Source organism: Platalea leucorodia (assembly GCF_965183815.1).
Source record: "Platalea leucorodia genome assembly, chromosome: Z".
NCBI lineage: Eukaryota > Metazoa > Chordata > Aves > Pelecaniformes > Threskiornithidae > Platalea > Platalea leucorodia.
Window position 1 is genome coordinate 93,109,521 of NC_138858.1, and position 14,145 is coordinate 93,123,665.

General features: G+C 45.7%; 1 protein-coding gene across 1 annotated transcript in view; it reads left to right on the forward strand.

The window, feature by feature from the left end:
* LOC309602416 (disintegrin and metalloproteinase domain-containing protein 9-like) overlaps positions 1-14,145 on the forward strand; it is a gene marked incomplete at its 5' end in the record, with an annotated part of 30,426 nt that overhangs the window by 13,704 nt on the left and 2,577 nt on the right. The window contains 17 exons of the mRNA XM_082335985.1: positions 752-828; positions 1,552-1,741; positions 2,550-2,615; positions 3,062-3,133; positions 3,863-4,032; positions 5,289-5,370; positions 6,150-6,283; positions 6,498-6,669; positions 6,791-6,883; positions 7,118-7,313; positions 7,842-7,947; positions 8,685-8,868; positions 9,531-9,611; positions 10,561-10,663; positions 12,371-12,509; positions 12,993-13,095; positions 13,690-13,817. Coding sequence (XP_082192111.1) covers positions 752-828; positions 1,552-1,741; positions 2,550-2,615; positions 3,062-3,133; positions 3,863-4,032; positions 5,289-5,370; positions 6,150-6,283; positions 6,498-6,669; positions 6,791-6,883; positions 7,118-7,313; positions 7,842-7,947; positions 8,685-8,868; positions 9,531-9,611; positions 10,561-10,663; positions 12,371-12,509; positions 12,993-13,095; positions 13,690-13,817 — 2,096 coding nt within the window. The remainder of the gene's footprint in view (positions 1-751; positions 829-1,551; positions 1,742-2,549; positions 2,616-3,061; positions 3,134-3,862; positions 4,033-5,288; positions 5,371-6,149; positions 6,284-6,497; positions 6,670-6,790; positions 6,884-7,117; positions 7,314-7,841; positions 7,948-8,684; positions 8,869-9,530; positions 9,612-10,560; positions 10,664-12,370; positions 12,510-12,992; positions 13,096-13,689; positions 13,818-14,145) is intronic.

Sequence of the window (14,145 nt, forward strand, 5' to 3'; positions counted from 1 at the left end):
TAGAAGAATTCTGTCTCATTAGGGCTGATGAGGGAGGTACTGTGCAACTGAAAAGCTGGCAGCGCAGCGCCCGGTGGCGAGGATAGCTGGTGTTGGCCCTCTTCTTGCTGGAAAGAGGTTGCGTCCCAAGTCAAGCATTCTGCAGGACTGTTTTCTAGAAGGCTGCATGGTGATTTGGCCCAAATCGGTAGGGAGGGGCTGGCCTCAAAATATTTGAGGCAGGGTGGAGGACAGAACTTAAGAGTAGAACGGCTTATGGTCAAGTTAAGAAATCCGTTTGCTAGATAATGTTTCTGAGCCCTCTTTGCCTGGTATTTCTAACAGGTTGGCAGCGCCAGCTCTGAATCTGGCTTCAGGTAGAACGGTTGAGTGGGCGAGTGGGGTTTTAAACTGAAATGTGTAAGGAACTGCTGGCCCTGTTGAGCTGTGAAGAGCTGGAGCGCTGTGCCCCTGGCATCTTGATTAGCTTCGTATATATAAGTCCTTGTGGTACTAAGGCGGGTGAGGAAATGTTTAGATGTACGTTAGTGAAGGAAACGCTGTTGCATTGAGGTAGAGCTCGAGGCATGTTTGAGGCTATATACTGTAGGTAAATGGCACGTGGTAAATTTTAATTTGAAGCGTATTATGCTCTCAAGTTGTAACTACTGCCGGTCAGTGGCAGGCATAGCGATTACACGATCAGAGATCACACTGTGCGTGCAGATACGCGTGGAGTATGTGTGTAACGCGCCCTTGTTTTCCCGCGTAGGATCACTGCCATTATCAGGGATACGTGGAGGGGACCCTGGACTCCGTGGTTGCTGTCAGCACTTGCTCGGGGCTCAGGTAGCACAGCTCGTCTTTTGTCTCCCTGCTGGCACGTGAGTCTCGCGGCTCGCTGAACCTGAAACAAAATCCTTGCTCTGTTTTTAACTACAGCTCAGCCAGACAGGGCTTCGTTGACCGGGGTTGAGCTGCAGTAGCGTATTCCTTTGTGCAGTCTTTCTGTGGTATCTTCTATTCCTGTAGTTAATAGGTATTTGAAATACTATTAAATAAGTTGCAATTTGTTATCAGTTGTTTGTTCTAGGACACAAATTTTGGCTTATTTTCTAATTTGGCTAGATGGTCGCTACAAAGAACTGCACCTAGTGCAAAAAAGGAAAGTGGAACGCCAGTCTGCAAATTTTACAAAATTGGCTCTAATTATGCACATCAAATGTGATTGGAAATTTTTTCTGCTTTGGTCTAATTTCCATATCTTTTGGGACTTTTTTGATTTTTTGCAGTGCCGTGTCAGGCACCAAAGTGGCAATAGTAATTGAACGAAAGCATTTCTGCTTAAGGCCATCGCAGACTCTTACAAAAATGTTTAATTCGCTGCATTTGCGAAGGCCCTATCCAGTGAAAGGCTGCTTTCAGGTTCGAAATGAAGCACGCTGTTTTGCAAGGACTGAGATATAGACTTGCCTTTAGTTATCAAAGAATAATTGCTTCTTTTTTTACTGTAAAAATCTGGGTAACTATCCTCTGGGATGCAAGAATTTCTCACACACTACCATATTCTAGGGGTTTGGTGACAATAGGGAACATCACCTATGGAATTGAGCCCATGGATTCCTCTTCTGGCTCTAAACACATTTTATATCGATTGGATAATGTGAAGAAAGAGCCCACGATGTGTGGAGTAACCACCGAAGACCATGAAAGGGAACATGCAGAGGAAAATCACCATCCCAGTATGACTCAGCTACTGCGAGTAAGTACTCCACTGTTTCCTCCGCAGTCCCCTATAATGGGTTTTGTGAATGTTCAGCTAAGAATATGGAAGCAGCTTATCAGATTTCCTGGGGTTTAACACATGCCAAGAGGTTTCTGATTCAGAGGGCTTTCTACGCTGCTGAAGACCTCAGTTGCTTCAACAAAGCCGTCGCAGTCTCCTTCTGCTTCTGCACGCAGGGGTGAGAGTCGAGTGGCTACTTAGGTTATTCATGGGCAGAGCTTTTTGGGGCTTTTAAGGGCAGGAACGTTACCCTCATTGGAGAGGCTCATTAACGAAGCGTTGCATCAGAAGCCAGGAGAATATTGTGCTGTTGATTCCATTCTCCTAACCGTCGGAATAACAGTTTGGTGTGAAGGTCCCCCTTGTCGTTTAAAGACTGGCTATACAGGAACAAGATCACAGTAAAAGCAGGAGTAGGAAAAACCTTGTGTTTCACTTCAAGGTTGCTGGCGTTTGCTCGTTAATATCTTTCTGCTCCTTTATAGAAGCATATGCTGTCTTTCCAAAGAAACCTGTGTGAAAAGTAAAAAGGTCCCTTGCTTTTGAAACACGGGAAATCTTTGTGCAGCTCAGTTTTAGGGTAAAATACTTACAGAGAAATCGTCATTGCATTGGATTACACTTCTGGGGTTTGGCTTGTTTTCGTCTTGGCACAGCGTGCTTTGGGTGTGTCTCTCAAACCACTAGTTGTATCAAGTGTAATGTGACAATGTCATGATTTTTTTTTTTGTTTACGCTTGAATTAATAAAATTGAAGTTGTCTAAAACTTTTTTTTTTCCGCAGAGAAAGAGAGCGGTCCTACATCAAACAAGATATGTAGAGCTGTTCATAGTCGTGGATAAAGAAAAGGTAGGGATTGTGTGTCGCTGTCCCTGCCTTCTACCCAGGAGGTGGCTCAAAAAGCCCTCGGTCTTCATTACTCCCAAATGGATCCTTGAAAGACACTGACACTTTAGCCAAGGTTATGCAAATATGCTAATCTAAAACTGAATAAGCATCTTCTGTGCAATACTTTTCAGGAAAAGAGTAAACTGCCAGACATGAAGAGTTTCTATCGGCAAGGAATCTAATATTGTAAGGAAAACACGTGGCAAAAACTGCCTTTGCTGTTTTCTCTTGCATGTTGAGCTGTTGAGCAATAGCAATGAAGATGCGGCTGTCTTGATTAGCATCTTCTTGACAGGAGATTTGGAGCCAGGCCACAACGTTTTTCATGTTGCTAGTCTTAAAACGTTTTGTTCCTTTTTCTGACTCTTGTCTTTATCTCTTTATGACTAAGTTTCTTTGTCTTGCAGTTTGAAGATTTTGGAAAGAGTGAAACAGAAGTAAGAGAACACATGGTGCAACTGGCAAACTTCCTTGACAGCGTAAGTTAAAGCTACGCTGAGCGTAAGTGGGAACGATGCTGCGTGCAGCAGCCCTGCGGCTCTGTTTACTTGTGTAAACTTCCACCTTGGAGTCTGTTCTGTTACCGCTTTGGTGGTGAGAATGAAATGAAGGTTTTTATCAAGCCAGGAGCTAAACCTGTCCCCTCGGCCATCACGTTGATGACTGAAAGAACTCAAGGCGCGCTTGCGTGTTGTGCTGAAGGAGTGCCAGAGGAGCAGGGGCTGCAAAGCGATGTCAGCATTTATTGACAGTGGGCTTTGGTGAATGCATCGCTATGAAAGCTTTTCCACCTCTAAATTCATCTGCAGTCATCATACTTGAGAATTTAGGGAACTCTTCCAGCTTGCGCTATGTACAGTGAGAGACAGGCCAGATTGCTGCAATTATTGCAACTCTGAAGTATTTGTCAAGGTTAGACAAAAAGCATGTCTTTCAAGCTGACTATTTCAGGCGATGCTTTTTGTCAGGATTGAGACTCCTTCTTTATTTCTGTTTTGGATTTTCTCATTTATCCTGTAGCTAATGAAAGTCTGAATCACAGGGAAAACGTATTCTGGTGATTTGAATTGTGTACTAATTTAAAAAAAAAAAAAAAATCCCCAATCAAACAGAAGAAGTAGGTTCTTGCAATAAGATAACATAACGCCAGGCCACTTGTTCTTCTCTGAAGGTCTTCAGAAATATTTCTCCCTTTTTTTCCTCCCCAGATGTACATCATGTTGAACATCCGCATTGTGCTGGTTGGTCTGGAGATTTGGAAGTATGAAAACATAATTAGCACGGACGGAGGTGCTGGTGATGTGCTGGCAAATTTTGTACAGTGGCGAGAGAAGAATCTCGTTCTGCGCCGGAGACATGACAGTGCCCAGTTTGTTCTGTGAGTTGCAGTTCCCTCCCCCTGACTCTTAAGCAGCTTATTCTTTTCCTGTCTGCTCAGCCGTGCTCGAGTATCAAAAGTAGCCATTGTATTTCAGCAGAGAACCCAGGGCAATCTGCTGTGTTTTATGTACTTGTGAAACCATTCCAAGTCAACTTAAACATTTTTAAGAAGGTTTCTGTGGTCCTTGAATTCAGTGTCCTCTCTGACAGGTATATTGCTAAATAACCATTTTTTTTTCCTGTCCTGCAACGTTTTATGTTGTATTGTGTAAAGCTTCCATTCAGATAATCCTGTGTCAGGTTGTACACCGGTTAGACTTGTAATCTAGGGCTTTTTCCACTTGAAAATGAGCATAAACCTGGTGCAGAGCATTGCATTTTAATGGAGTGAAAGTTGTTTCTGCAGCTGGTATGCAGAAGCTAGCTACATGGTTTGAGCTTTGGCACGTGACGTTAATCCGTCCGTCCCTACTGCCTTAAACTAGCACAGAGCTTCCTGCGCTGCCGTCTCTGCCCCGCTTCCAGGACGTGTGCCCCTGTGCACTTCCCGCTCCCGCAGATAGCGCGGTCCTTAGGAAGTCACTGCCCAAAGTACGAGAAAGGGCAGCGGGGAGAGCGCTGCTTCGCACGGGGCAACGGCCCAGCCTGCCCTTGTGCGAAGCAGAAGCTCCCCTTCCCGCAGGAGCTGGGAGCCCCTGCTCCTCCCAGGCAGAACAGCACCGTTCAGGCCATGAGGGTGAAATGGCTGAAAAAAATATTCATTTGAAAAATTCTTTTATATGAAGTGAAATGTGGTGCGTTGTGCTGTTGCACTTAAGCTTTAAGAACTGTGTAGAAACAAAATAAGGCAGTAATGAAAAGGAAGTTGACAAGGAAAGAAATCTATGGAGTTTGGCAATAGTAGAAAGGCAGCTAACAGCCAATTAAAACAAATGATTATAAGGGTGGACCATTTAGCTCTTTATATTTAGAGGGAAGATGTGGAAGAGGATAGCTTCCTCTGCAAACTCTTGTCTTAATTTAAAAGAATAAAAGCACCACGAACAGAAAGGTAAAGCCGAACCGGTACGTTCATACCCACAGTCAATAGTAGCGCTCCTAGCAGTGCTCCTTTGTTGGTGTTGGAAAGCTGGAAAAGCAGTGTGTTGTGCCCCACCAGCAGAAGTGAGGTGTTGAGTGGCTGTGCGGATGGGCTGCATCGTGTGTCTGTACAGTCGGGGTGACTGCCTTTCCTTTTTCTCCCCGTGACTGCAGGAAGAAGGGGTTTGGTGGCACAGCTGGGATGGCCTACGTTGGAACGGTGTGCTCCAAGAGCCACGCAGGAGGCATTAATGTGGTGAGATGTCTTTAGCGATACCCTGATGTGGTCAAGATAAGAGTTTTGTGCTTCAGAAGTCTTCCTGGAAGTGCACCATCTTTAATAACAAAGCTGAAGTGGCTTAGTGGGGGCTTTTATGTGGTCCCCAACCATTTCTGGTGCTTCCATGATACCTGGATCACAACTTTTCTGTAGTCTTCCGCATCCTCTGCTCAGCCTTCCTTCTCCTCAGTGCACAGCACTCATGAAAAAGGGACAGGGTTTCTTGCTGCCATTTTAAGCACCCCTGCCTTAGAAGTATGTGGGAGCTGTGGGTGTTCTCAAATCTGTCCTGTGGTGTCTGCTCGACCTCCACGGTTGTGAACTCCTAGAGCAGTGCCGGTTGACTGCCCTCTTTACGTGAAATTGCAGAGCGTTAATGAACTGAATTGCTGATCTCAGATAGCTGTCAATCCCGGCAGTCTTGTTTTCTTGGACTAGTGACAGAAGTACTGGAATTGGAGTTTGCATATTTAAGGAGATTTGGGCTGGTGTGGAGAACTCTAGTTTTTGTGCCTAATGTTGCAGCTGCCCTGGAAAGTAGAGGTTGTTAGGTAGTGTCCCAGATATGTTTGCTTAAGTGCTCTTATTACTTAAGCTAATGGCATGCACTTGGTTGGAAAGCGGGCACAGCTGGTCTGAGAATCCTGTTCATGTAGAGACAGAAGGACAGAAGTGTCTTTTTTTGCGCACAAGTAAACACTGACTTTCTCAATAGAAGCTGTCCGCTAATTTTCTTCTGTTTTGCTCTTGTGCAGTTTGGAAGAATCAGTATACAGATGTTTGCATCAATTATGGCTCATGAACTGGGACATAACCTGGGGATGAACCATGACGATGAACGTGTCTGTCACTGCGGAGCAAGCAGTTGCATTATGAGCTCTGGAGCATCGTAAGTAACTGACAAAAGGGAAAGTGTTTTCCGAAGGTCAACGCTCCCCAGCCACGCGCTTAGTTTTTGCAGGTTGCTTTCATCTCCAAAGTACTCTTGCAAAGAGTCGTGTCATGCTTGCAGCTCATGGGGAAAGCAAATGTTAGCCTTGTTCTGCAAACTGAGGGAATGCTTGTGGGTTGACTTAAAGATAAGCTCATGTTCTCTCTTGCAGGGGATCGAGGAACTTCAGTAGCTGCAGTGCAGAAGACTTTGAGAAGCTGACTCTCAACAAAGGTGGAAGCTGCCTGCTCAACGTTCCCAGGCCTGATGAAACCTATAGCGTCCCGTACTGTGGGAACAAGCTGGTAGATGCCGGGGAGGAGTGTGACTGTGGTTCACCAAAGGTTAGTAGCTCGTGTGTTTTACAGGTGCTGCCAGGGTAGCCTTGCGCGCCCCTCGCGAGAGAGGGGACCGTGCGTGGCGGAGGGTGCGGTTCCTTGACGCTGACAGCACTTCTGTTCTCAGGAATGTGAAAGTGATCCTTGCTGCGAACCAGGTACTTGCAGGCTCCGATCTGGTGCTGAATGTGCTTATGGCGACTGCTGTAAAAACTGCCGGGTAAGAGACTCAAACGTAGCATCTGGAATTGTTCTTCGGTGGTTGAGAAAAGCAGAGCGTTAGCCTAGCCAGCGCATCTGGGAGACGGAATTGCCACGTGTACACAGCACCCACTGAGGGCTTCAGATCAGTGCCCTTTTTTTGGGTGCATATTGTGGGTCGGGTGCAGTGTTCGTCTCTGCTGTAAGGTTTCTGTTTTCTGATGCAGTTTCCCCCTCCCCTCTCTCTCCGTAGCTCCTTCCTCGAGGAACCGAGTGTCGGGCAAGTAACAACGAGTGTGACCTTCCAGAGTACTGCAATGGCACGTCCCAGTTCTGCCAGCCGGACTTCACCGTTCAGAACGGCCACCCGTGCCACAACGACGAAGCCTACTGTTACAATGGCGTTTGCCAGTACTACGATGCACAGTGTCAGGATATCTTTGGCCCAAGTAAGGAAGAGCAGTGTGTTACGGTTTTTCTAGGAGACGTAGCTAAAAGAATACACTAAGTTTATTTAAAATATATTTACTTGTGTTCCTGTAACAAAGACCAGCTGGCTTTGGCAAGGGATTTGAAATCGCGGTATTTATGGCTTAGCCTTCGCACATTCTTCCTTTGTTACATTTAATGCTGTGCTGATGATTCAAGTAGTAATTTTCTTGCACTGGTCATTCCTGTTACAGTGGGGCTCCTGGGGTATAGGGCTGTAAAGAAGCCATGAAGAAATATCAAATGGTATAATTGGCTCAATGTTAAGTGACTATTTTTCTCTCTCTCTTTTTAAACTTGGAACCTTGTAGCACTGACATTTTTGCCTCTTTATTCTTTTGATCGAGTTCTTAAGCTCTCTGCGCTGCTTGGAAAATACTAGGTGTAGCAGGATAATTGCTCTGGGTAAAGGAGACGTGATGATGCGAGGTGTTTCTGTCCCTCTTTAACCTGGTTCCTCTGTCTGGGGGTTGGGCTGTTGTTTGCAGAAGCCAAAGCAGCCCCCAACATTTGTTTTGCTGAAGTGAATTCCAAGGGTGACAGATTTGGCAACTGTGGCTACCATGGCCATGACTACAAGAAATGTTCCAGCTGGTGAGTTGAGCACAGCGCATCAAGAAGTTCCTAAATGTATCGCTGCGAATCCTTATTCGGGTGCTGTGGTGTTGGTTTGGGGTGTTTTAGCAGGTGCACGGGGGAGAGGCGTGCTATCCCATAATTTCACCTTATTGACACGTATGCATCATTCTGAAACCGCAGTGAGAGAGCTTAGAAAAGATGCGTTTTATCCTAATTTCTGAAGCTGTTATTAGCGCTTAAAGCCCCCACGCTTACGCAGTTGTGAGTTTTGTCGACTTCAGTTTTAGGTTTTCTGGCTTTAGCTCTCGCACGTAATAGCTGAAGCGAGTTTGAATGTTTGCGTGTTCAGGCAATTCTGCCGTAGCCGGGTTTGAAGCTTTCGGGCCCGTGCCGCAGTTTCCCCTGCGCGCGCTGTTCTGTGGCCGCGGGGGATCCACGCGTTCGGACGTGGGGTACGGCGAGGAGAGGGTTCCACGTCTCCTGTCATTGATTGTTCTTATCCGAAGGCGTTCACGTACAGAAAAACAAGTAGCAAATAGTCATGTTTTCTTTAATGTAAAGATCCCGACAGCTTACAGAAAGAAGGGATAAATCCATATGAGGCCCAGCTCAATTTTGTTTGGCGAGTTGCCTCGATGTTATTTTCAAGTAGCGTCTTCCAGTAGAAAGAAAAGGTCACATCAAATGCGCGATAGTCTTTTTCTCAGAATAAATTCAAGTGTCACTACAGTATTCATATGTTGATGTTGTAGGAATGCCATGTGTGGGAAGCTGCAATGTGAAAATGTGAAAACTATGTCTGTTTTTGGAATTAAGCCTGCTATTATCCGAACTCCCATTGGAGACACCACGTGCTGGGGTGTAGATTTCCAGCTAGGCTCTGATGTCCCGGACCCAGGAATGGTGAATGAAGGCACCAAATGTGGTGCTGGCAAGGTAATTAACAATTAAAAAATGATTTCTTAAAGTAATAATTCGGGGGTTTCATGTGAATAAAATTTTCAGCTACATTGTTTCCTGAATATTTATGGCCATTAATTCTTTTGATGCCTGTAGGTAGTGCAAAACTGAGCGCGCCCATTGGTTCCCCACGCTGCCTAGCACTGCAGTGCACGGGCATAAAAAATGTAGCGAGCCTCGCATTTATAGGTGAAGCAAAAGAAATTAAGTTTGTTGAGAGCCAGAATCTTTGCTCTGTCAATGAGCAGGAAGAGCTGGGCACACACAAATGCCTTTAAGACAACTCTCAATTAAAATCCAACTCAACTCAAAAGCCTAGAAGCTTAGCCCCAGCAGAGGAATGTGCCTTCCACGTATCCTTACTGGGCACAATTTAATTGCTATTCCTTTACATTCAGACTAGAGACAAAAGACTTCAGCGACAGTTCAGACCCCACGCTGAGAAACCTTGTGTAGAACAGACGCGTTTCTGTGGAGTTGGGGTTTATCGCGTCCGAGTACCAGACTTGCTTTGTGGGCAGGGAGCGCAGAGCGGCTGCGGAGCTGCGTGCCGTGGCGCGGGCCGCCGGCGGGGAAGAAGGGGTGGGTCGGTGAGATGCCATCTTGCTTCATTTGTGCGCACCTCTCAATTCCCCTAGATCTGCAGGCACTTCCAGTGCGTGAGTGCCTCTGTGCTGAACTACGACTGCGACGTGGAGAAGCAGTGCCACGGACATGGGGTAAGTAGAGCGAGAGCCTCTGCTCCTACTCACGGTCCGCTTACAACAAACACTAAGCCTGTAAGTTTTGACAGAACTGGCAGTATTGCTGTAAGGTCCTCTGACGTCTTTGTGACGAGAACAGTAGATTTTTAGAGCCCAATGACTGTGCAAATATATAAACAGAATTTTTTTTTATCAAAGGTCCTAGTTTGAGCCAGGTACATGGTAATTGTACTTAATCAATAGTGTCTATATATGAGTCTTTTTAGCACTTGAGAGGTCTTTTGCCCTTCTCTGTTTAAAGCTGTAACTAATGTGGAATAAAGTAATCCTGATGCTAGATGCAGCGATTAAAAAAAAAATCTGTGGGGTTCCTGAGGATGGGTTTTGCTATAAAAAGCTGCTTTTTGGTACTGCTAATGAGAAAAGTGTCTTCAACGGTCAGCGAAAATTGGACCGAAGTTATGTAAGTTGAGCAAGTTTTAAAATGGTGGATAGTAACTTAATTTTTCTGTTTTGTTTCATTTTAAAACTCTCTATAAAATGTCTCTGGGCAAGACATCCCATAACAGCATAAAAAAAAATCTTTGACAAAAGCTCTTAAGATGCTATATTTTTGCCAGGCAAGAAGAGTTCCCGATTCCAGTATTACTAATGTAATTTGAAACTCTGCATCTCACAAAAAAAAAAAAAAAAGCAAAAGCCATGTTCTTTAAGCCGTTGGGATAGCTGATCTTTGGAAGCTCATCCTGACCAGTGCTGTGCTTGCTCAGTCATGTGAAATCTTGAGACGCCTGGCCAAGGAGTATTTAGAATTGATGTGGGAGTTACTGGTTAAAGTTCTCCAGGCTGAGTGACGTGGAAGGGACAGAATAGATGGCCGTGGCTACTGCACGCTGCCGTTAAATATACGGAAACGAAGTTACTAAACAGCCCTTGCTGTGATGTTTGCGTTGGTTGAATACAGGTGTGCAATAACAACGGGAACTGTCACTGTGAAGCAGGCTGGGCCCCCCCGTACTGTGACACTAAAGGCTACGGAGGAAGCCTGGACAGCGGGCCCTATAAAGGCAAGTAGCCGTAAGGCAGCTCCAGAGCTGTGGGCCTGTCCTGCTAAGGGTGGGTGGTGCTGGGCTAGTGCAGAGTGCCCGATGGCTCTGAAGCAGCTGATTTCTGGTGGCTGAAGCGCTGGTGGTTGGCTCCTCCACCAGGTTTCGTTTGCAAACGGTTCAAGTTAAGGTTTTGGGCTCAAGGTGTTGCACTTCTCTCTTTTGGGATGCTGGGGATCTGTAAAGAAACTGGGCGGCTTTAATGGCCTTCAGGTGACTTCTGCCACCTTGCACCAAGATCCTGTTGGACTTCTCTGTATCCAAGCTGGGAACTGAAGCCCCTTCCATTCTTAGATCTAAACAAAAGATGAAATTTGGCTGAGGATGTGGGTTCAAATCCATGGCTGCGAATCTGCATCTCCGTAAGGACGTGCTGCTCCCAGCAGTGGTAGCAGAGATGAGTAGCTGCCCTGTTCTGGTATCTGCAGGTAGTTGCACGCGCACCTGCAGTGCAGTCAGGACTAACATCTGGCCGAGGTGGGCTAGGGCAACGCGTGCTGACAAGTCACTCTTATTAACGTTTATCATTTGAGTGCAGACAGCATGCTTCGTTTGGTAGTAAATACAAGCGTAGCCCCTGCCCCGAACAACTTGCGGTATAGGAGAGAGGTACGTGATGAAGAAACGGGGAGGTACAGAGGTTTGTGACACTACATTGTTTGCAGATTCCAGTTCGCTTTTTGTTTTTGTGAAGGGAAAGGACACGTTGGGGAGGGAATTTTGTGGTTTTTTCCCATGTGGTTTTTCCCCCAGGAAAGGCGCTAGGTCGATGTTTGACGTGGCAAGATGATGTATCTGTGTACTCGGAAGATATATGTATCTGTGTTTGAATGTGAAGAGTGGGAAAATGGTGCCTGGGGCAGGAAAGCACAACTCATGCACCCGAGAAAGCAAGCTGAAAGAGGCTGTGAAGCTTACTTTTCTCACTGAGAGTTTGGAGATGAAATAGGAAGCCAAACGCGAGCTATAATTTGGAGAAAACTTGTGCAGTGCCCATGTGGAGTATATAAAGATGGGATTGATGTAGTCCGTTCTACGAGCTGCAAGAGTGATCCTGAAGACTGTTTTTCATAAGACAATGTGGGTTTTAGGGGAAGCTAGACACTATGTTGATGCAATAACAGACTGGAGAACCACACTGAAGCATGGACAGATGCCTCAAATCAAAAAAAGGGCAAGGGTTTTTTGTACAGCCTGCAGTGGAGAAATTTTGCTGCATATAAAAATGTAGAGATTGTTGAGAACCCGAGTTCCCTGCCTATGGCAAACAACGGTAGGAGAAGAGGAAGATTTAGGATCAGACCAAAGGGCAGAAGCTCTGTTTTCCTCTCTTTCAGCTGAGCTCATAAGATCTTCACAGTAATGTAGTAGAAGAAAAATTAGCTATTGATGTAGTAACTCAATATGCTGTTAGAGCCCAGGGTGTCATGGCACGTACAGTTCTTTCATCTTTGACCAGACAACCCCTGCGAAAAGATAATCGGAAAAGAATATTTTTGGGCATATATCTTGCAGTCTTACTCAATTCTTTATTTTTTTTCTTCTACTAAAAATGGAAAATAGTTGTAGAACCAATCCTACGAAATATTCACTGCTGCAGTGAGTCAAGTGGTGCTAATGCCATGTAATACTTTTTTTTTTTCTTCTCTGTCGTTTTGTCCCCATCAGACGACAACACCTCACTGAGAAACGGGCTGCTGGTATTTTTTTTCCTGATCCTCCCACTCCTTATAGCTGCTGCTCTGGCATTTGCAAAAAGAGACAGGCTGAAGCGATGCTATAGAAGATTGATGTCACGCTGCCATTCGTAAGTACAGCCTCCTTTTTACCTTCTCCTCTGCCCTTCCCAAGTAGTCCACAGACGTTTGTTTACACAAGCCAACGCCAAAGTAGGGAGGCAGATTCCGGTCCCAAGATAGCAGCAAAGGCCTCTGCATCAAGTGACGCATGTAGCTTGCCCCGGGCAATGACAGAAAAGATAAATTCATCTTAAATTGAGGGAGCAGAGAACTTTCTTTTTACCATTACGTTTGTTGTCATGCACTGGCGATGCGTTTTATATTTTTGGGTCTCGTCTTTGGTATAAAGTGGCAAAATAAAGCTGTCCTAGTCCTAAACAGAAGAAGGGTTATGTTTATTAGATTTGTGGCAAATACTGTCTTCCCGACACTTGGTATGTGCTAAGATAGTATAAATCCATCTAGCGGGTTCGAAGTGCTTGGATTCACAGCCTGCAGAGTCGTGCTGTCGAGGTTATATGCTCACGCAGTCCGCGTCAACTGGATTTCAGGTCACTTCAGTCGCCACCTCCTAGGACAGAAACCGAACCCAGAGACTACCACCCCAGAGGCTTTTCACACGGCATGCCTTATGCTCCGCGAGGCGCACCCGTGGTAGGAGTGATCTACTTTTCATTGCTTTATTCGTAGGCAGTTTATAATTTTTGCCCTAATAAAAGCTTCAAAGCTACTTTATTTTTTCAGTTCTGCACATCGGGCTTTATCCTCTCTGAGAGGCAAAGCGAATAATTATTTGCTACGGTGTGTTGGGGGGGAACTCCTCGGTTTCCCACTGTTTAAGCTTTTTCAGGGGCTGTGCTTGGCTTGGCAAGCAGGTCACCCGCTCTGCTACCCCCTTTCCCTGAGGCTGGAACCCCCGGCCCCCCCGAGGAAAGGAGCAATCCTTGCCAGCTCCCTGGCCCCACGCCTTTGCAGAGACCGGTTCTCTCTCTGACTGCAATAACTAAGCAAAGCACACTGGCAGAACACATCAAACGCTTGTCATGATCAGCCTTTTTGGTTTTTTCCAAAATAGAGTGCTTTTCAGACTGCTGTTGCTTCTTTCTACTGAGTTTCTCAGAGGAAAGAGCAACTCTGACATTCCCAGGTTTGTGTGCAAAGGTCTTAAATGTCACTTAACTAAGGAAACAAATATTTCAATTCCCTAAGTGCAGATTTGTGGACGTTCTCATTACGTTTTCTTCGTAGGATACGGAACCAAATACCTTTCCCGTTCCATCTTACCCAGTTAACCAGCATCCTCAGCAGGCTTACCACCAGTCTTACTACCCATCTCCGCAATACCGGGCACCACAGCCACAGAAGCTGCCGACAAGGTGGGTTGAGTTATTCCAAATAACTACCGGCAGTTGATATGTACAGATTGTCACTGCCTTCATCTCTGCGAGCGTTAGGGTATTTCATCACGTATCGCACGCAAGCAGGACTGACCTTTTATCGAAAGAAGTTTCTCCTTCATTTCGTGCTGTGGAACTGAAGTGCCGTTACCCATAGCATTCATTTTCCGCGCTGTCGTGGCTACGTTTTGAGTAACAGGTTTCAGAATGCTTTTCTGGGGCCAGATTAGCCCTGCGTACAGGTGAATAAAACGCTTTTCAAAATACACAGTTTAAAAAGAAATTACTCAAAAATCTGTCATTTCGC